The 23,432-nt window shown below is 36.5% G+C and overlaps 1 protein-coding gene across 8 annotated transcripts in view; it reads right to left on the bottom strand.

The window, feature by feature from the left end:
* Pou2f1 (POU class 2 homeobox 1) overlaps window positions 1–23,432 on the bottom strand; it is a 152,242-nt gene that overhangs the window by 55,398 nt on the left and 73,412 nt on the right. For all 8 annotated transcript variants that reach the window (XM_041663055.1, XM_041663054.1, XM_041663052.1 and 5 more), the window contains 5 exons: window positions 9,416–9,516; window positions 7,522–7,575; window positions 5,580–5,699; window positions 3,573–3,761; window positions 1,266–1,392 (listed from right to left, as the gene is read on the bottom strand). In XM_041663055.1, the coding sequence (XP_041518989.1) occupies window positions 1,266–1,392; window positions 3,573–3,761; window positions 5,580–5,699; window positions 7,522–7,575; window positions 9,416–9,516 (591 nt within the window). The remainder of the gene's footprint in view (window positions 1–1,265; window positions 1,393–3,572; window positions 3,762–5,579; window positions 5,700–7,521; window positions 7,576–9,415; window positions 9,517–23,432) is intronic.

Below are 23,432 nucleotides of genomic sequence, written 5' to 3'. Positions count from 1 at the left end.
CCCATGAAAGATTGGAAAGGAAGAAACTAAGAACATAAACACACACAAAAATATTAGAATAGCCATTTCTTATTTTAACTATCTTATGAAGGCTCAGATGTAAAAGACAGTAATATCCTTGGACTTTGTAAAAAAGCTAAAGAAAAGCGATCTCTTTCAGTCTTAAGGTCTCAACAATTACCAATTAAACACACACACTCTTCATTCAGGTGTGGCCTGTGAAAGTCTTTCTGGTCTAGATAGATTATTTCATCCTTCTCTCTTGGAATTCTCTTTCATTGTGATGATCACTTTTTACTGGCTCCGACCCACAAACCAGGTATCATCTTTAGACTTACGTATCCCTGCTAATCCATGGGTTGGTTTCACTAAAGCTCTCCTATTGCCATGCATACATTCTCTTTAGATGACCTACCAATGCTTACAGATTCCTAAAAACTTAATCACCTAGATGCCTATTCCTTACAATTGACCAAATATAACTGGTCACGAGGTCCTTTCTTTGTTTTTAATTTATTTTGAGATAGGGTTTCACTATGTAAATCAAGCTGGCCTTAAGCTCAGAAAACCTCTTGCTCTGACTGATTCCCAAGAGCTAAGATTAGAGGCATGCATGTGCCAGCATGCCTGGTCCAAGTCCTTTCTTTCTGCTTTATCACATTTTCTCTTTTCTGACTGACAAGCAGCTCAGCTTTTATCAATCCCAACACGATGTTGCAAAACTCTGCTGACCAGTATTCCTAACTTTATTCTTACCTATTCTAGCCTCTCCGAGTTTTAGTGTAAATAAGCTTTCTTAATACAAATGATTAATGTAGTTTTTCTGCTTAAACCTAAATATCCCACAGAAAACATAATTCGAAGATATCACACATTCAAATTTAACTCCATAAAGAACTAGTTAAATTTTTGGGAATAGGACTCAGAAATCTATCCTTTTCATTCTTCCAAATAAACTGAGCCTTGGAAATGATTAAGCTGTGTGATTTCAGGTTAAAGTCCTATAAATTTCCTGTAAGATTCATTAATAAGCTAACCTTTACTGATCTTTCAGGCCTCAAATTTTATTCTTACTTATATATGTAACCTATGTTCCTTATTTAAATCATTACTTACAGTTCTCATGAATACTGGTAGTTGGAAACCAAAATTTAAAAAAAGCACTGCTCATAAGGACACTGTTTGGGGAAAATGTTAGTTAAGGAGTCTGGAACACTACATGGACAGCTTTGCTGCACCGCTAGTAAGCTTTAAGAGATGCTTACCCTGCTGGCCCTGGGGGGTCTGTGAGATGATAAACTGTGCTGGTTGCAAGTTGGTGGTTGGATGCACCAACACAAACTGCTGCAAGTTGAGATTTTGCTGTTGAAGCTGTTGCAATTGTTGAAGATCCTAAAAGCTCAGAAGCAAAAGATAGATTAGAGAGATCCAGAAATGAAAGCTGGCTTAGTTAAAAGGTTCCTAGATGATGACTTCTGTCACATCAAGTAACAATGAGACAATACTTAGCAGTTTTTCCCCCGTGTCCTAACAGTCTGGCTTCCAGGATTATGTCACTATGTGAGAAATCCTTGGGTCTCAGGCCAGAGAGAGGCTAAGTAAGTCAAAGTGCTTGCTTTGCAAGACTGAAAACTGGTGTTTGATCCCTAGAGCCCATGGTGAAAGAACAGAACTGACTTTACTGAGAATTGTCATGACTCACACACATAGAAAAATAGCAAAAATCAAAACCAAAAAAACCTTATGGCCTCTGCAAAAAGTTATTATTTTCGAGGGCATGATGTATATAGCATCATGACTTATGCTAAACCAAATTTTTAATAGTCACTAATATCTGTCAAAATGAATGAATACAGAATAAATGTCTATAGTTCTGGGGGGGCTGTTTTCAATTTTAAGACTCTATTATTGTTATTAGTGTGTGGTGGGTTTGCACATGGCACACATACATAAGGAAGTCAGAAGACAACTGGAGTTAATTCTCTTCTACCTGCTACCATTTTGAAGGTTAATCTTGGATGTCAACTTCACCACCTCTGGAATCAACTAAAATGCAAGCAGCTGGGCATCGCTGTGAGGGACTTTATTGATTGGATCATTTGAGGTGGGATAAGACCTGTGTAAATCTGGCCCATTTAAAAGAACACAGAAGAAGGAAGCTCTTGCTTCTTGTCTACCTGCTCTCACTCTCTCTGGTTAAGTCCATCTACCCTGTTGCTGAGGCACTCCTCTGCTGGTATTAGAACCTACTTCTTCAAGAGTCCAAGAGAGAATAAAGAATAGCAGAGACATCCAAATGTACAAACTGAACAACTGCTGGATCTTGGTCTTTCCTTTGAGAGACAGCCATTGCTAATAAATTCCCTTTTAATATGTACTCATTCTATAAATTCTATTCCTTTAGATCTGGTCTAAATGAAGTTCAAGATGGACTTTAAGAAAGCTTTTAAATATTTGGCCCAATTTTTCTCTATAAAGTAAAATTTGAGAGTGGAATATCCAAATTTCCATCGATAAATTCAAAGACCTAATTCCTGAAATTTGACACCAGTTTATTCAACTCAACTGAGAATTCATAAGGTATAAGTGATCTTATTTATATCAATTTCAGATAAGGTCTCAGAGTTTACTTACTAAAATAATTTGTATGATGAAGAAAATGGCCCAAATCAAAACACTATCTTGATACAGACTGTTCACACAGCAATAAAGATTAGTTTGATTCCATTTCAAGTATCTAGCTAAACTCTTATTACAGTTTAAATGTACTTCCCTTCTCTACTGAGAGATATAAAGACAATTTGCTTAGTTCTTCTTCCGAGACAAGGTTTCTCTGTAGCTTTGGAGCCTATCCTGGAACTACTCTTGTAGACCAGGCTGGCTTCAAACTCACAGAAATCCTCCTGCCTCTGCCTTCTGAGTACTGGGATTAAAGGCATGAGCCACCACCACCTGGCAACTGCTTAGTTCTTAAAACTTCTTCATATATCTCATATATAACTTCTTACACTCCCTTTCATTTCCTTGAGATAAAGGATTTCACTTATTTTCCTTTTTGATCCTATTCTTTATGATTCTTAATGTAAATTCTTATTATCTATTGATATTTTATTTTCAAACGTGAAAACTGAAACCCTATAACATTTTACTGCAGTTCTCCATGGTCCTACTCATTCCACAGCAGAAAGAAGCCTTGCTATCCTTCTCACATGGTGGCAACATTTATTGTAGAGCACATGAAAGAATTCTTCCCTGCCATGATTAGCTAATTAAGATAAAATCAGTAATCCCTTGCCTCTGAAATATGCCAGCTACTTACTCAAGAATTGTTGCTTAACATAAACATTCAGTTGTCCAAATAATCAGTTATATATTTATAATATCAACTCAAATTAGCAAACAAGTATATTGTTTCTGACTCAGTGAAGAAGAATAATGCCTCCTGGATCTAGAGTTAGAGTTCCTTGGGCGTTTGAAGACCCACAGTAACAACTAGAAGGTTAATACTACTCAGTAAGGTATTTCCATTTTATCACTTGCTTGCTGCCCCTGTAACATTGTGCCTCACTCACCTGTGCAATCTGTATAGGTTGAGACAGGGGAATCTGCGTCATGGGTGTGGCAGCAGAGGCTGAGATGGTGGCCCCAGCAGCGCTGTGCTGTTGGCTGGCGGAATGCTGCTGGACTGCAGCAGCCAGGAGCTGGGCCTGGGCCTGGGCCTGCTGCAGTAATAACTGCTGTTGGGCTGGTGTCAAAGTCAGCTAAAATAAGAACAAACAAGGGAAGGATTGAAGAAATGGGGCCTATGATGCAAACGAACTGCTTTCAAATAGGTAACTCAAGTGGTATTAAGCCCTCACTACTCATGACATTACTAACATGCAGCTAGCCTGTCCACAAAAACTACTAGTACTAGCAGAACATTTAAATTAAAGTAATAGTCCCTATTTCAGACAAAAACATTTAGGCAAGAAAGGTAACCAGTACATAAAAAAAACAAAGAATCAATGCTGACAGGATATGCACAGAAATGTATACCCAAGAGCAAGTGATTAGTCAGATGAATGAGGGACAAAAGGCTGCTGAATATGATCAGGAAGAGAACTGACAAGGTCCAGCTGTTTAGTTAGAATCCCCACTAAATCTCACCATTTCCAGTAGGTTTTAGATGTGACTAACAATCATGAACTGTACTTCTTTTCTATCCAAATCTCCCTACTGGACCTTCCTTCACCCAATTTTCTGTCATTAGAAAGCACTGGTTTGCAACTTTACAACCTCTTTCCAACTCTAGGAAACAGGCAGTAAGAGACATTCTTTTAAATGCAAATGAATCTTAATGCCCAGATTTAATAAAATCTTGAAGGTACATGAACCCGGCCAGAATCCTAAGTGCTTGTTACTAACTAGTCACCAAAAACCAAACCCTTATAGTAATGCAAGAACTGTATTGAGAAAAAACCTACACTTTCATAATATAGCATTTCGAAAATGCTTACATAAAAGTAATAAGTATGCTGGACCTTCCTTTTGATGGTATGTTCTGAACGAACAAGTAGGGTAATACCTATATCTCAAATGAACAGTCATTTAGCAGGACAGCCTGCCTTCTAACCTAACAGAATCTAATTTATCCAAACAATTTGCATTAGAAACCCAAGAACCAAAGCAAAACTATTCAAAAATGCAATAGTCTTCAAAATGTGTGTGAATATTTCTATTTGATATGATACAGGTATATATATTAACCTCTAGTGATGGAAGTATCATAAATAAATGTGTAACAGGTCTTAGAAGGGCTGTCCATATAAAAAATTCGGAAGGTTGATATAATATGAATTGATTAGTATTTTTCTTACCATTCCCTTGACTCACTCTCCTCACAAAAGAAAACACATGAGCTTCCAACATTGAAAAATTATTCCAAATAATAGCTTAGAACAGAAATCACTAAATAGTTAAACAAAAGCTTAACAGTCACGAAGGACAATCTGTTACCAGTAAAAATAAGTACCACTTATTGAAGGTTACATGCTAAGCACTGTTTTAAGACCTGTATATAAATTGCAATGGTACTTAAAATAGTTATTATTAATATTTGCACTTAGAGGAAGGAAATCTAAGGTATAGGGAGATAAAGTAACTAGTCCTTTAGTAATTAAGTAATTACACAGACAGGATATAAGACCACATGCTTTATTTTAGGATATTACAAAGCCACTTGAAGAAGATGTTTTACTTTCAGGGTATTGGCCCACTGTTTAACTATTCTGCAACAACACAGCTCCAATTTTATCATACATATGGCAACGACTTCCTTGCACAATGAAGCAATACCATATTTTAATGTGAGTTAAAAAATTTGCAGTTTATTCTCAACATCTGCAGTTGTAATAAAAGAAATCTTGCAAAGTAATGACAAAGGTAATTCTTACAGAGCTTCTGTATCCAGGAAGTTCCTTAAAGATAAAATGGTGCCATGCTAGTGCCAGCTGCAGGGAAAGAGTTTCAATACAATACGAGCCAGTGGCAATTTAGACACAGAGGAAGTTCAGTACAATTTTTCAATGGAAACTTACCCCAGTTATCTGTCCCCCAGCCAGCATTAGCTGGGTCTGGGGAATGGCTGACTGCACTGAAGGCTGCTGGGAGGGCTGGCTTGGCTGCTGGGAATCCCCCGATTCTTCACTAGATTTAGACTGAAGTGGGATTGGATAGGAAATAAGTATCTCAAGTAGGTGATTAAAAGAAATGCACTTTTAACTCTAAAAATTCAAGAATTATTTAAAATATGTGCTATTCAATTTTGAGTTTTGGGGTTTTCTGTTCCTTTTTTACATGCCTTTTCTTTCTACTTAAGTGCCCTTACAGCTTTTTTATTCCAATCCCAGAAAAGTTGCAGGTATAAATTTTTAACAGAAAAGTAAATTGGTCCTCCATGAATCAACAAAACCTTTCACAACCCCAAATTCCCAGTTCAGGTAATGAAGAGAAAATGAAAAAAATGATTTTAAATTCATTTTAGACCCTCCAAACTAACATATTTCTTGTGGCAAGTCTCAAACTTCTTTATATACTATATTATAGTTAAATAATATGACCCAAAGAACTTTTTCTCTACTATTTTAAAACAACTCTAAAATGCAGCATCTTCCACCAAGTAATTTACAAGCTTGAAGGAAAATGATATAGTCAAGAATTTATAGGTCCTTAAATGGCCAGAGAGAGAAATTTTTATGGTAATTAAAACTGGTTATACAGAATATTAAAATTCTGCATAGATTTGCATATTTTCTACCACCTGTTTGGGAGATTGCAGCAAAGCTAATTAACATAAAAGCTCTGATTAATGCTGCCAGTCACTGAAAGATAATTACAGTGCAGGACTGTAAACATTCTGCACTGGAGATATAGCCTGTTTGCCAACATCTCTCTAAGGGATATTAAGTTTACCATGGCAACCAAGGCAATTTTCTGCCTCTTCTCCCTCAGAAAGAGGGGTCACATTATCTCCTTTTTTCTCCTTATTTCTATGTGTTACTAGGTCCATATTCCACAAGGTTTCATAGAATGTTCAACCCAGAATCTTTAATCTTTAATGGCACTGAATCAATCTTCTAGAATACTGTCTTTCTCTTCTGACTGTTAGTTTCCTAAACATTACACTGAAAGGCTGACTGAAATGTTAAGGAACTGTGCAAAATACTTGAGCCTTGAGTCTTTCTATCTGATGGTTTACAGAAGCAAAGTAAAGCAAAAAAGAAAAAAGAAAACCAGATTTATAATTTTGACTAACCAATAATGACTTGCTTTTTTAAAAAGAAAGATTCTTTATCATTTTAAATTATTCATGTGTGTGAAAGAGAGAGTATGTGCACATGGTGTATGCAGATTCCTACAGAGGCAAGGAGAGGGTGTCAGATGTCCTGGAGTTAGTTATACATGGTTCTGAGCCTTCTGGTATGGGAACTAAACTGGAGTCCTCCGTAAATCCTCTTAACCACCGAGCCATGGTTCCAGGGTCTTTAAATGTTACTTCTGTTTAGATCAGAGAAGATCATTATAGTGTTATCAATGTTTTTATTTAAATACAGGTAAACAAAACTGAAACCCAGGAGGCTGTGATTTGCCAAAGATTACTGGTAATTATTGGTACAATGAGATTTTGAAACCCAAGTTCCCTGACTTTCTGCCCAGTGTTTCTTGAAAAATGATAAACAGTCTGGGAAAAAAGAATACTTAATAAGCTATTTAGTTTTGTGTTCAGTTCCTGAACTTGATTCTAAAATTTTGAAAGTGAACTTTCACTTGTCCACTGCTGGCTCACACACAGTAGCAGATTAAGGTGATTTTCATCAATGACAATTATCACCAACTGGATTCAGCAATAAAAATATAGAAATAATAAAATTAATAATTACTAACAATCACAAGTAGTTCCTATTCTAAATTATATGCTCATTATAAGTTATGAAAAAAATTAATAGAAGATATAACCTATGTGTTCATATTTCAACTTACCTGAACGTTTAAAGATTGAGCAGCAGCCTGTAAACTTGTCCCAGCAAGCTGAACCTAGAAGGAAAGTAATAAATGGACATAATATAAAATAGTTATTTATCACTAGAGGATGCCATCAAGAAATAATTTCAATACAAAATGTATACCACTGAGTTAGACTTCAACATAAAAATAAATATTTTATGGGGTTAAAACTTTACATACAAACTCAACAACCCCAACTGAAAACTGCAGAAATTTCTTCTAAATTAGCATCATCACTAAATGAGCACTATCAGTCACGCCACATGTATACTGGTTGGGTGCTCCTTATTTAAACTCCATTTGTAGTCATAGTTCTGAAAACCTAACTTATATCTTCCATACTGTTTTAAAGAACACATAAAAGCCGGGCGGTGGTGGCGCACGCCTTTAATCCCAGCACTCGGGAGGCAGAGGCAGGCGGATCTCTGTGAGTTCGAGGCCAGCCTGGTCTACAAGAGCTAGTTCCAGGACAGGCTCCAAAACCACAGAGAAACCCTGTCTCGAAAAACCAAAAAAAAAAAAAAAAAAAAAAAAAAGAACACATAAAAACAAGCTATCAATACACACTGATTTTATCATTATAAACAAAAGGACTAGTTAAGGGAATCTACCCTATAAGCCATACATGAAAAAAAACCTGTCTTACTATTTAATACTTGTATTTCAAAAGTTCAAATCACAGTCATGTTAAAGTAAGGACACACATGCAATTAGAAAACCATCATTTGGCAACCATGACATCAACCTAATTTTAAAAAGGGTCATCTACATATTATCTATCAGGCCAAATGAGAATAAAGTATTTCTCCACAGATGCTGAGAATTACAAAGGGTACAACAGTAACTTCAGAGGGAGGGCTACCTGTCAAGCAAATGATCAGGTTGAGTAATTAATGCTATCAGTAATGAGATTTGCCTTCTGTTGCAAGCACTGTGAAGACTGTACTTTTTATGTTGTAATCCTACCAAAAATGGATAACCTGAATTAAAAAAAAAAAGAACACTCAGTATGACAGGAAAGCAGACAAACTCAAACTGAGAAAACTTCTTGATCTGTACTCTTAAAAATGTTAAGTTTTTAAAAACTAAATATTTATTTATTGAAGGAGTTCGTTGTCTCCTAATATCTTGCAGCCTCTCAAAGATTAATGTCTTCAAATTAAAGAAAGACTAAGAAGGGAGAAGAAAGATTATAAACTAGACTAGAATAAATGCAAGATTAAAACTGAATGCTGATAATGAAAATAAACATAGAATACGAAAGCTATTGTGTAAGGATCCAGGCAACTAGCTGAACATAGATGCAAAGAATTATGAACCATTCCAACTTTGCTTCATTTAAAAACAAACTTGATAATAGTTTTCCTAGATTTTTACCTATTTTCAAATAGAGCAGCTTTTTTATATAAAAAAAATAAAGAAAATAGTTTGGTAGTCTAATAACATTTTGATGAAAAGAGCGGTAATGTAAATTAAATGAACAGAATGCATGTTCTATTTTAGATTGGGGGAAAACACATGGTATCAGGGTATTAAGTTAAAACTTGTTGTTTTAAAAATCTGAAATTAAGAGGTTAACAGTCAAGCAAGTGTCTGAGTAGTCACATAATTACAGTGGCTTTAAGGTAGTGATAACTGGGAATTTTGACAGATTCAAGGTCATTTTCATGAAAATAGTAACCTACCTGTTATATATGTCCTACCAAAATACTCTTTTGTTCACAGTTTTTAAGTCAATAGTTATGTAGAAACTATTAATTTTACATGAATTATTCAGCAGGATAGTTACACATGATTTGAAATAATTTCCCTAACATTTTATGTCTCCTTTAACAAGCATTCTCAGCTATGGCCGGGTGAAACTGTCTACCTGGTGAAGATGTCCAAGGAAAGCCTGGGCCTGGGCTGTTGAGATTGCTCCTCCAACAGGAACAGGCTGTTTCTGGAAGTCCAGGCCATTTGTCTGAGTGCCTGGAAAGCAAACAAAATAACTATTAAGTGAAATAAATTCAAATGAAGCAAGTACTCAAATTCCAGTTACCAACATCCATTAGGAACTTGTTTTGAATAATCATTTTTCTAAGTATCTTCAAAGAGAAGAAGGGATTTGGAAAAAGGGAAATAGAACATCACATAAGAGGAGTCAGAAACTGTAGCAAAGGAGACAGAAAGAGCCAGAAGATGAAGTGCTGTGAGATGCTGTTTTCTGGATGTGCAATGGCTATGGCACTCATGAACTCACAGCATGTGTGGTTACCTCCTTAAGACCTCCATAAACCAGCCAAAATCTTAGCACAATGGGGACGTACCAGCCAGGCTCCATCCCTTAACGAGGAGCCACTGGCAGTTGGCATTGGATATAGGAGGGAAAACCAATCTATTTTGAGGGTGTTCCTACAAGATTTCCTGTGCTCCAGTAAATGATCCCAAACCCATACACATACAGCCATCACTAGCTGAACTTTGTGGACTGTCAAAACAAAAAATAGCCTGGTGTTGGTGGCGCACGCCTTTAATCCCAGCACTCGGGAGGCAGAGGCAGGCGGATCTCAGTGAGTTTGAGGCCAGCCTGGTCTACAACAGCTAGTTCCAGGACAGGAACCAAAAGCTATGGAGAAACCCTGTCTCGAAAATCCCTCCCTCCCCCAAAAGGAAAGAAAAACAAAAAATAAATACACCCACAAACTAAAAAAAAAAAAGTCATAAAGTTAGGACAGGGACATGTTAGGAAATATTAGGGGAGATAAAGGAGAAAAATAGGGAAATACTTTACTATGTATGTATATGCATGGAATTCTTTAGAATAAAGAAAAATTATAACAAAAAATAAAAGGAAATGCAATGAAATAGAGTGTGGTTTGAATGAGAATGGCCCCCATAGGCTCATATATTTGAATACTTGGTACCTAAGGTGTGGCCTCGTTGGAGGAGGTATGTCATTGGTGGTGGGCTAAGTATATAACACCAACAATGCCTAAGAAGCAGGATTACAAATAAGAAAATGACTGACAATTGCCAAGAATTATTGAATACACAGTGATACAGTGATTGGAGCAACCAGGAATCTATTCATTGAGTTCTTGGCCAATGAATTTCATGTAAGATGATTATTAAATACACGAGGGTCTAGAGACCCTGAAAAAAAAACATCAAAGTAGTCTAGAGTGCATCAAGAAATGACAGGCCAGAGCCAAAGATTCTGTAGAATAGTATTACCAAAGAGAATCTTCGTAATCCTGTATCCAAAGCTACTTAATAATGCATACAGAGAAAAATGGGTTGAAGACAAACAGGCAATTACAAAGCAAAGAAGTAGGGAATCCTTGATCTTAGTGTTTCTAAGAGCTAAGGGAAGGATAGTAGTTTAAATGCTACAAAAAAAGATCAAAGCACCGAGAAACAAATTAATCTGAAGAAAATAGAAGACAGTGATAAAAGTAGGACCGATACTTAATGAAAGTGGAAAACAACACACAACAGAAAAATATCAGCTTAATTCTTTCAAAGGAATCATGTATGTTTCTGGTAAGAAGAAGCAAAATAGGGGGGAAGCAAGTAAACCATTTAAGGACAACATAAGAAAAAAAACCAAACATATCACTATGTTGCAGGCCAAAAGATGCAGTGGGTAAAGCATTTGCTCTGCATGCCTGAAGACCTGTACTTGGCTCCCCAGAAGCCAACTAAAACTAGACATAGTAGCACAGGTATTCCTGAGAGGAGATGGAGGCAGCAAAATCTTTCAAAGCTTCTAGGTCAGCTATCCTGGCATGACCAGAGTTGAACAAGAGAACCTGTCTCAAACATGGTTAGAGGTAAGGACTGTTACCTGAAGATGTCCGGTGACTTCCACACATGTATGCATACGCAGGTAAAAAACAAGATTTGATAAACCACTTCACATTAATAAAACTGAAACTTAGAAATGGATTACTTTCCAGAAAACAGAATTTATCAAGACTGACTCAAGAAGAAATAAAAAATACAAGAGTCTCACAACATTGAAAGAAACCGAATTAGTAGGTAAACAAACAAACAAACAAAAAATTTCACCCAATGAAAACACAATGCTTAGATAACTTTACCAAGGAAAGGTTCCAAAAATTCAATAAATAATTAATTCAATTATTTTCCCAGAAAACAACAAAAACAGAAAAACACATCCTATCTCATTTACTGAAGTCACTGTAACCTAGATAACATAAATTAGTACAGAAAAATATAAAAAAGGAAAAAAATACATGCCAGTTTTATTCATAAACACAGTCACCTTCAGAAAAAAAGACAGGAAAAGGAAAAATATTTGAGACTACAGAATGACGACTGAGACGAAATGAGTTCAAGTACAGCACCAAGTTCCAGTTACACGGCACAGGCCCAGCTAAGATACTTGGATTTTTGTGAAGTTACGAGTCCTTGTCTCTCACAAAGTTCCATTTCTCCCTTCAGAGCCATCAAGGAAGGACCAACATGCAAAAGTTTCCTCCCCATATCAGCAGATCATGGCACTAAGCATCTTTTTGTTTTCAGTTGTTAAGACTACTTTTCCTCTTGTTCCCCACTCCTTGAACACAGAAGCAATATATCTCTACCTCTTCAATACAAAACACATTTTGTACTTCTCTAACATTGGGTGGGCAGCAGGAGAAATAAAACTGAACCAATTAACACACAATACAGATGAATCTCAAGTCTGCATATTTGGTCAAGGAGACACTCCAAGACGACATTTGGATGATTTCATTTCTATGACATTTAGAAAAAGGCAAAACTTTTCGAAAGGAGACATTAAAAAAAAAAACCCAACTAATTGACCTTGCTTTATAAATAAGAGAAAAAATAAATAGAAATATTTTCACCATATAACTACACAATAACTAAGACTGAGATTGAATCTTTTTACATCCCCCCGCCTCCCATTCTTCTCCAAATATTTTGATATCCTATTACCAAGGAATCAAAGTCATTGTTACTTGAAAAACAATACTTAAGTAACTAATCAATAACTGGAGCAAATTGGGGTTATAAGGAGACATAAGGTGTCATAAATGGGGGCTTTTGGAGTCTGTCTCAGAGGTTATTCCAGTTACACTAACAACTTCTTGAGAATTTATCTATTATTTTATTTAATGAGTAAAAGTGTTTTGCCAGCATGGACATATATGCACCATGTACACACAGTACCCGGAGGCCAGAGAAGGTTGGATCCCCTGAAACTGGAGCTACACATGGCTATGAGCTGCCATGTGAGTGTTAGAAGTCCAACTCAGGTCCTCTACAAGAGCAGCACGTGCTTGTAGTTACTGAGACATCCCTCCAGTCTCCACTTACAATTCTTTTAAATTGAAGGAGATTTTAAAAGAAGAAATCAAATTTTAAAACTCCATGGGAAATATTACTAATTTAAATGATGACAAACTTTGGCACAAATGTCTCTAAACAGGGCATGTGTCAAAAAATATTTATAAATACATATTTTCAGTAGTTTTCAAATTCTATACCACAAGTGTTAATATTCTGAGATCACTTAAATTTTTTGTTCAGTTTCAGTTTCCCTCAGGTAAGTTTCCTTTTCTGCTTCCTTCCTGCTCATTGCTATCTCCAAAGTGATCTACTTTTTAAAGGAGAATCACTTTTGTCCAGAACTATTTTTTTTCTGGTAGAAGGCATACAGCATTTCTGTTTATTCTACTCCTGTTGCCATTTCTCTACAAGAATGGAAATCTGTATCTTTTGAACATTACCTAAAAAGGTATGAACAGGAGTATCAACATTATCTCATATATATATATATATATGAATGAGATGGAAAAGGACTAACAATGAGAGAAAGAACCCTAAGGTGATGGTATAGTCACAAGGAGCAGACTGTGGATACTGCCATCTTCCCTAGCCACGGAAGTCACAGTTAAGTAACTAAATTCAGCCTGGGACTTATTTTCTTTGAAATAGCTTTAAGGGTCAAACTAACTATAAATAATCTTCCCCAAATTTTAGACCTTTTAAACCTATTTTTTCTCAGCATACACAGTCATTACTTAAAAGATAACATTAATAGTTTCCAAACAGAACAATCCTTTGAGAAATTAAACTTAGATTATAACTCAAATCCTTTAGTAACTGCAATCTTTTTCAGGACATAATGACACTTGAAAAAGAAAAATCCTCTCCCCTCCCCAGTGTCAGGGGCCCCGAATTATTTTTTCTACATACATAAAAATCCATTTGTTACTGTGTCAGATCCAACTTCAGAACATCAGAATCACACAAATCACAACTAATTCAGAGTTTGAGGATTTAAAAAAAATCGTAGGAATAGTTGCAAAATTTCCCAAGCCCTGGAAACAAACAAACAAATCATATCTATTCTCAGATCTGAGAGGGCCTGATTACACAGGTAGTACTGTTTCTTGTTCCTATCCTCCATTCTGTTAGGAACTCTGGGAACATGCAGAAGTGTGTGTGTATGTGTGTGTGTGTGTGTGTGTATTACACCTATTCTGAACTTCTGTTCCCACAGTGTTAAAATTGGAAATTTAATCTAATTTGCAAGTACAAGATCTTTGTTACTATGAAATTGGAGTCCACCTCAAATGCTATATAATCTTTATTTACTATACCTAATGTGATGCGGACTCTATGTAACAAGAGGATTATTCAGCTACTTTACTAAATCTTCACCATCATTGAGTGTTCATCTTTTGAAAGGGGAGGGGAAATACATGACTTCTTCAAAAAATAAGCCAGGTGCCTGGCACTGGGACAAAGATGTAATCTGCCACAATCCCCACAGCCAGACACATCCCTGGGAGGCAGTTGTAGAAGAAGCAAAACTGACAAAAGGTACAGGTGGAAGAAGGCTCAGCTCAGGTAGTAACTTGCATAGAGAAAAGTAATGCTGACCTCCACTGCTTGAAGCAGATCATATATCTGAGCATATCCCTGGCATTTGACAGCCCTTAACCTGAGGTTCATGAGGGCATCCAATTTTGGGGATCACTTATCTCCCCATTGTTGTAAGAGTCCCAAAATTCTGAAGCTCCAGAGGTTTACTTAATACCCACAACTGCATGCTACAAAAAGTGATTACCACCTAGGTCTTCAAAGTATAATGACAAGCCCATCACTTACTGTTGTTGCTTCCCACACTACCAAACCATTGGGAGATACTCCCAAACCTCAGGGAGTAAAAGCTCAAAGTTTCTAGAAGGTGGTAGAACCCACCCAATCTACAGATTACAAAGCTAAGTATAGACAGCATGGGTCACTGGTAAAAAAGAAAAAAAAAACCAGTAAAAAGACAATTCTTCAGCGTGGGCTCAGCACAAGCGTAAGCCACTCAAAAGACAAGGACAAAGTTCACCTGACCCTCTCGCCATACATAAAACCATCTACCTTCAATTTTAGAGGACCCAGTACCTTCATCTCTTTCCCTCTGTACTTCCTTTCTTCTTTTTATTATATTCTTAACAATATTTTTACACCATCATATTCTAAATGTTTTACTTGTATTTCATTCTACACACTCTTTTAGGTACTACTGTTTATTTCTCAGCTTATCTTTTCTGATCTTCCCTGCCTATAACATTCTTCTCCACTCCCTTCTTCTTATTTAATTTTTCCTCTACTCTATTTTCACCCCTTTCCTTGGTTCCTTCCTTATCTTATTTATTTATATTTCTATATTTATCTAATTTTTAGTACATACAAAATTAGCTCCCCATTGTCTGGTTTATGCTCATGGGTTATAGACTAGACGGCATTAGCTGAGTTTTTAGTGTATTTCTGTCTCTTATACACTCTGCTCTTGTTGCTCTTATGAGTTTGTTTTCTCTTCACTGAATGATACTGGAGACTGATTCCTCAGACTAGGCTGTAAAGACTCCTAAATAAAACTGGAAGTGATGTCCAAGACAACAGATACACAAATCACAATCCAGAAATACAAAAACTAGGGAAAAAGTAAGGCAATATTACTTCTCTAAAAGATCATAACAATACCAAATTCAAAGATACCGAAATAAGCACAATTTCAAAAGTTCACTAGTAAGAATAATCAACGTCTTTGAGGAGGACTCAACTAAGCAGACAAATTCAGTCTAGTCTTTGGAGAGTTGGCAACACAGAGGAAAAACTCAGCAAAACAGACGAGAAAACGAGCAGTACTGGAGAAAATGTTAGCAGTATGGGAGAAAAAAAATAAGCAACATGGGAAAATTTTCAGCAAAGAAATTGAGACTCTGAGAAAACAGAAAAGAGTATTAGAAGCAAAAATATTCAATGAATGAAATAAAATACTAGCCTAAAATATTACCAGTAGACTTACCCAAGCAGAAGAAAGATTAGGAATGGAGGACAAGCCTGAAGAAACACTACATACTCAAACATCAATGTGGCGTGCACATTGCTGGTGGCTGTGGGGGTGGGGGCACAAAAACCACAACCAACGACCCTGGGGAACTAGTAAGAGACCAAGCCTAGAGGGAGGAAATGAGATTAAGAACTAAAAGCAGAGAATCTCATCTAAAAAAATTAAAGCAGAAAATTCTTCAAATTAAGAGAAACAGGAATTCAAATGCAAAAGACATTTAGAACCTGAAATAAAAATGGAGAGAGAAATATATCACAATGGATTATAGTTAAATGTCTAAAATACAAAGCAAACAGTGTTTAAAATTAAAGGGGAAAATGCCAACTTACTTACAAAGGCAAAGATCTCAGAATAGTATCTGCTATCTTGTCAGCAACCTAAAAGTCTGGGAAGCATGGAAAGGCATATTTCAACACCTGAGTCAATTAACTGCTAGCTAAGACTATAATATACAGCAAAGCTATTCTGTAAGATAGGCAGAAATATAAGGGCATTTGTCAGAATAAGGACAAATTAAGGCAATTGTGTCAATCAAACCAGTACTGTAGAAAATACTTAAAGGAATATTATACACAGAGAAGAAAGAAAAATTCATAGTAAACCAGAAAAAATCTACTAATAGGGGAGAAAGAAAAGAACAAGTAATTAAGCCAACCAGACAAACAACCAATAAAATCAGTAAGCCTTTCTCAGTATCAACTTACAAACTGGCTGACTGGATTTCAAAACTAGATTAGACAAACTGTTGTTGTCAAGAAACACACCAGTACAGTAAGATATAGACTAAGAGGTACAGTATGGAAGTCAACGAATCAGGTGAATAAAAGTAAAAAAATAAGCTTGGTGGAGCTGCTCTGAAACCTGATAATGTGGACTTCAAACAAGAATTACAAAAAGGCCACTATATGCTAGCTAAAGCAACATTCCATCAAGATGATACAACTATAAACATACATACATCAAATATAGGTGCTCCCAAATCTATCAAATAAACACTAATGGGTCTAAAAGGTATGAGAGGCTCTGACAAAACAAACATGACTTTAATACTCAATTCTCATCTTCAAGTAGGCTGTCCAATCTAAAAAGTCAAAAGAAATTTTAGACCTAAATTACATCATAAATTAAATGATCTTAACAGATATATACAGAATATTCCTTCCTTAGGTCACAAAGTAAGCCTTAACAAATAAATAAGGAAATAAACTAATTTCTTGTACGTTATCTGATCAAACTGAAATAAAACAGTCAACAGCAAGAAAACTATGGAAACTACACAAGCACTTGAAGCTAAACAATAGATTGCCTTTCTGGTTTCTTTTTTTTTTTTTTTTTTGTGGAGTACACAGAAAATCAAAGTTTATTTTGCTAATGTTACATAAAGAATCACCTCCCTACTAGAATACTCGTATCTTGGTTACTTTTCGGTTGCCGTGATAAAATGCCCCAACAGTAGCAATGTAAAAAGGGGAGGGTTTACTTTGGCTTACAATTTGAGATGCGGTAGAACAGCTGGTCAGGTTGTCCTCAAGTTGGGAAGCAGAGAGAAATACATGTCTGTGCTAGTCTAGCTTTCTTCTTTTTGTCTGGTTTAGAACTGAAGCCTAGGGACTGGCATAAACCATGACGTCTAAAATGCACTCCTTCTTGAATGTGTAGTGGGTCATCAAATCAACCAGGGAGGAAATTTAAAATTTCTCAACCAAATGAAAATGAAAGCATGGCTTGCACAACCTTTGATGTAACCAGTAACTATCACCATCCATGACTAAATGAACTTACCAAGTATGTCAGTGTGTGGCCAAGAACTGATTTTTTTGTTTTGTTTTGTTTTTAGAGACAGGATTTGTCTGTAGCTTTGGAGCCTATCCTGGGACTAGCTCTCGTAGACCAGGCTGGCCTGGAACTCACAGAGATCTGCCTGTCTCTGCCTCCTGAACTCTGGGATTAAAGGCATGCGCCACTACCGCTCAGCCCGAGAACTGGATTCTTAATTGCATACAAGTTAAATATCAGTTGTAGCTACTGGATACCCAGAAGCGGTATGGGGTTCCTAGTCATCTACCACCCCTTTCTATGGTGGAGAAGGGTTCTGTGATTATCCTTCTTTTACTTTAACTCACTCTCTTACTTGAAGAACTCCTTGTTTAGGACCTTCATGAATAGGATTCTTTCCTCAAGAATTTACTGCTCTCTCTAACTGCTGGTACCTTCCCCTTCAAATGGTACAAGACATCCTGAATGTCATCTGTCTCTGTCTCTTTTGGTTTTTCGAGACAGGGTTTCTCTGTAGCTTTGGTTTCTCTGTAGCTTTTGGAGCCTGTCCTGAAACTACAGATCCGCCTGTGTCTGCCTCCCCAGTGATGGGATTAAAGGCGTGTGCCACCACCGCCTGACCTGAATGTCTCTTTAACTGCTTGTACCTTCCCATTCAAATACTATAAGACATCCTAAATTTAACATTTTCAGAGCTGAAACATATCCCTCTCTCTTCTACTTCCCTCCTCCTCGGCAGTCCCTACTCTAACAACTGCATCACACCCCCAGCCCTCCACAGACACAAGTATTCCTTTTAGATTCTAGTCTCTCCTTTTTTATTTTACTCCTTCACAATCTTCTCACCCCTACTAGCGATGGCTCATTAAAGTTGACTCCCAATTTCCACCGCCAATGCTCTATGCTGGGATGCTCTACAATGGATTTAATTGAAAGAACAGTGAAGTTTAGATTTTTGCTCTAAGCAAGATGTAAAGTATAACATGGTGGGAAATTTCTTTTATATATATATATATATATATATATATATATATTTCTTTGATTCCGTTTGGGGAAAAAAATTGTAAAAAATGTCATGAAACTAAGCTGCCCTTTAAAGAAGGAGAAAGTTACAGACAATTTCTGATAATTTGTGCCTACAAATCTTCTCATTAATGTTCCATATTTTAATTAGTAATGACTAAAATGGATACTGTTAAAATTCTAAGTTTGTTACTAGTTTATCTCTTCTCAAAAGGATGAGTTGCTTTCTCATTCATTTACTATAAAAGTACAATAATAATTCAGTGCCATTATTATTATTTGTTTGTTTATTTGGCGACAAGATCTCTCTTTAGCTCTGGCTGTCTCGAAACTGACTGCGTAGGCCAGCCTGGCTTCAAACTCAAAGATCTACTTGCTTCTGCCTTCCAAGTGCTGGGATTAAAGGTACATGCCATCACACCAGTGCTACCATTCTTCAAGGTTCAGTAATTATAGCTCCTTTGCTTCTTTCTACGAGCGTACATGGAGAGAACCAAGGCAAATTCCTCAATATGTAGTGGCCAGAATCTCTTAGAAATAGCACCAGAAGAAGGACTATCTCTTACAGTATTTGATGTCTGGTTTTAGAAAAAAGAACAGCATAAACTATGTTTAACTCTACTCCCAAGGCTCTCTAGGAACTCTTGAGCCACTTTCACAGTAACCCACAGAACAGTGTGGTTCTCAACCTTCTTAATGTTGTGACCTTTAATACAGTTTCTCATGTTGTGGTGACCTCCCAACCATAAAATTATTTTCATTGCTGCTTCATAATTGTAATTGTGCTACTGTTATAGATGATAATGTAAATTTTTTGGAGACAGAGGTTTGCTAAAGGGGTCATAACCCACAGGTTGAGAACTGCTGCCACAAAATTTCCTATTTATAATTTTACTCTGAAAGCACTCCAATAAACACTAGTGTCAGAATGTCTACTTTTGGGCTTTTAAAAACAGCACCCTTGCCAATGAAGAATGCAATAAACACTATGCTAATGTTAATAATGATAAAAGGAGAAAAGAGTATTAGAAATAGTCCCTACATAAATCAAAGTTTAAAGGGAAGATAGTCCAGAACCTGAAATCTGTAATGACACTGGTTTGTTTTGTTGAGAATTTCATCTAGAAATGTTTCTAAGATGCAGGCTGAAGAGATCACATTCTTAAATTATTAAAAAACAACAACTATATCACAAATGTCCCGGTCTTTCAAGATTCTTTTCTTTATGTTAGAGTGAATGCTGTCTGGTCATCCTTTATGAATGTATAATATCTTAATAACAACATTGTACAGCAATTTCCTTTGAGTTGACACATTCCATCCTGATGGGAAGTGTGTTAGAACCTAGAAGATTCAAGAAGTCCCTGAGCCGGGCGTTGGTGGCGCACGCCTTTAATCCCAGCACTTGGGAGGCAGAGGCAGGCAGATCTTTGTGAGTTCGAGACCAGCCTGGTCTACAAGAGCTAGTTCCAGGACAGGCTCCAAAACCACAGAGAAACCCTGTCTCGAAAAACAAAAAAAAAAAAAAAAAAAAAAAGAAGTCCCTGAAACTGACCCAGATGCACTTGGATATTCCCTCTGCAAGTTTATATAAGCAGCAGTAAAGACTGCCAAGAGACACTCTCAGACAGGCTGTGCTGCCTGGAAGAAACACACTCCAAACTGTCCAACTGCCTGCACATTGCTATAGTGAACTCTAGGCTTTCCGCGTCTTACTTGTGTTGGGATGAGTTTTAGCAATATAGCTGTTTTTGAGTTGTTGTTGTTGCTCCAGTTAAGTACCACCTCACCCATACTCCTATGATTAATTTTAAACTTACTGGTTTACCAAGTGGGACTTGGTATTATCTTTACTTTGCCTGTTGCTAGTTCCCTATCTGGGGCAAGAAGGTCTTTATTCTTAGCTCCCTAGGGATAGGGTCACATAGCCACTAGCCACAACACTAATAATTAGTAGAGAATGAAGAAATCCTTGGTTATCAGGAATTTCTTACAACAAAACTTTTTGGATGATAGTTCATAAATGTACACTGGCATATACAACTAAACCAATCTGGCTTTTTATTTACTATAAGAAAAGGTTTAGATACTGTCACAGGAGAGGCCATCTGTATGAAAATAATTAGTGAAAAAGGATAGGATCCAGGGCTGGGGAGACGACTCAGTAAGAGCACTTGTTCTACAAGTGTGAGAACCTGAGTTTGAATTCTCAGTCATCATGTAAAAAGCCATGTGTGTGCTTGGAAATCCATCACTGAGAGTAGACACAGGTGTGGCATTTCATTTGTATTTTAATAAATAAAACCTGCCTGAGGGTCAGAAAAGTCACACAGCCACACTGGCCAGCAGCCTTACAGATCAGGCAGTAATAACGCACACCTTTAGTCCCAGAAGCCACAGTCGGCTTGTCATAGAAACCAGGAGGCAGTGGCACACACTTTTAATCCCAGAATTAGAGGGGATTATAAAACGGGAGACAGTTCTCAGTTTCATTCTGAGATTCCTAGAGGCAGGATCACCATTTTCGGACTGAGGTGGAGGTAAGAGCCAGTGGCTGGCTCCTTTGCTTTTTTGACCTTTAGGTTGAACCCTAATTTCTCTCCTGAGCTTTTATTAATCATGTTTCATAAAGCAGGAGAGTTGGTCAGCCAACCTACCCAAAACAACAAGCTTCCAGTTCAATGAGATACCCTTTTCATTGCAAATGGGACAGCAACAGAAGACACTTAACATCCTGCACATGTATGGGAATCCTACCAGCATATTCACGTGCTTGCATACATGCAAGTGGCAGAATAAAGGAGTTTTGGATCAATTCCAAGGAAAAAGACAGTTAACTGGCTATGAACTTAAGAATGAACACAGCCAATTGCATTAAATATTCTAGTAAACTAATGGTAATGATAACTGAATTAAAGTCTATACAAATGGAATTCTGAGAATGACTAAGTGGAAAAGGAACTGGAAATCATAAAACATACTTTAAAACAAAGGATCAGAGGTACTTCGTACAACTTTCTTTCACCTCTTTTAGATTTTACTGTTTCTTCATGCTGAAGGTAAACTGTCAATCACCACTACATTTAAATGCAACCAATTCTTTAATGGGCAGCAAAAACTCTACCTCCTCTTTTGTCTTCCACAACCCTTCCTTATAACTAGAAACAAAACTTTCTTACACAGAATTTTCATGAATCACACACTCCATAATGAATATTTTCAGTGTTGACTGCTTATGTTTTAAATGTATTTTTCTCTAAGATGAATTTGGTATCAATATTTTTATTCCACTTTAGTGATCTCTCTAGGTGTAGTAGGTACCTACAGCACTGGAGCCAAAATACAGTTTTCCTTTCTTCTTCCCAACTTCATTTGCAAAGTTAACCTTTTGTTCTATATACTTATCTTACTCTTTCTCATTTCTTCTATTTTTTTGTTATTTAATTTTTCATGTGTGTGGTATGTATACATGTTTTTATGTGCATGGATGCATGTGTATGTGATGTTGATGCTGAGAATCACATTTGATCACTCTTCCACCACATTCACTGAGTAAAAGTCTTTGAATCAAGCACAGTGCTAAAAGATATGGCTTGTTTTACTAGCCAGCTTGTTTTGAAGAACCCCCACTTCTACCTTCCAAGGTTGGAATTATATGCAGACCACTCTACCCAAACAACATTATGTGGGTTTCTTGGGATCCGAACTCTGGTCTCCAAACCACTTGTTTTAATTTGTATACTTTCTCAATGGTGGTTCTTTTTTACCTGGCCTATAAGTATATTTAAAAATTGTCAAAGAAATACTTAACCAACAGAACAAACACAGACTATAGATTGGCTGAAAATCATTACCAATTACACTCCAGACAAAGGGCTAATCTCCAGAATTTACAAAGCACAGAAGTGAAATACCAAGGAACTACAAAAGCCAATCAACAAATGAGCAAATGAACTCAATAGACCCTTCTTAAAGAAAGAAACACAAATGGTCAATAACTATTTTTAACTGTTTAATATCTCAAGCCATCAGGGAAATGAAAATTGAAACTACTTTGAGATACCACCTCATAACAGTGAGGCTATCATTAATAAATTTGACAAATGTTGGAGAGGATGTGGTGAGAAAGGGTTATTGGTAGAGGAGATGCAAATTAGTACAGCCATTGTGGAAATCGGCTTTGAAATTTCTCAAATAAAAGAAAAAATTATCCTGCTATTTCACTCCTGGGCACATACCCAGAACTCCACACGTTTGCTGATTTATTCACTAGAGCAAGGAATTGAAATTAGCCTACTTGTCTATCAACAGATGAATGGCTAATGAAAACCTGTTATAGAAAATGAAATAATATTCTGTTCTAAAGAAAAAGGTAATCAAAAATTTTCAGGAAAATGGGTGAACTTTGAATGTATTATGAAGTGAGTTCACACAATCTCAAAAAGAAATCTGAAGAAAATATAATCACAAAATTATAGCAGGAAAATTCATAGGACTTTGTCTAATATTAAAGAAGGTCACACAATCTCAGAAAGAAAAAGACCATCATCTCCCTTATATGTGGAATCTAGCCAGTTACATGCAAATGAAAGTACATATAGGTACAGTACCACATAGAAAGGAAAAGAATCAAGGTACAGGAGGACTGAATGAAGATAATGGATACAAATTATGAAAAGGGATACAAAACTAATTGCTTTTGTAGTTCCAACTGACA

The sequence above is a fragment of the Microtus oregoni genome, unplaced genomic scaffold (genome assembly GCF_018167655.1).
Source record: "Microtus oregoni isolate MIOR12 unplaced genomic scaffold, Mior012 000013F_ref0000133, whole genome shotgun sequence".
NCBI lineage: Eukaryota > Metazoa > Chordata > Mammalia > Rodentia > Cricetidae > Microtus > Microtus oregoni.
This window is presented reverse-complemented; position numbering and strand designations above follow the sequence as displayed.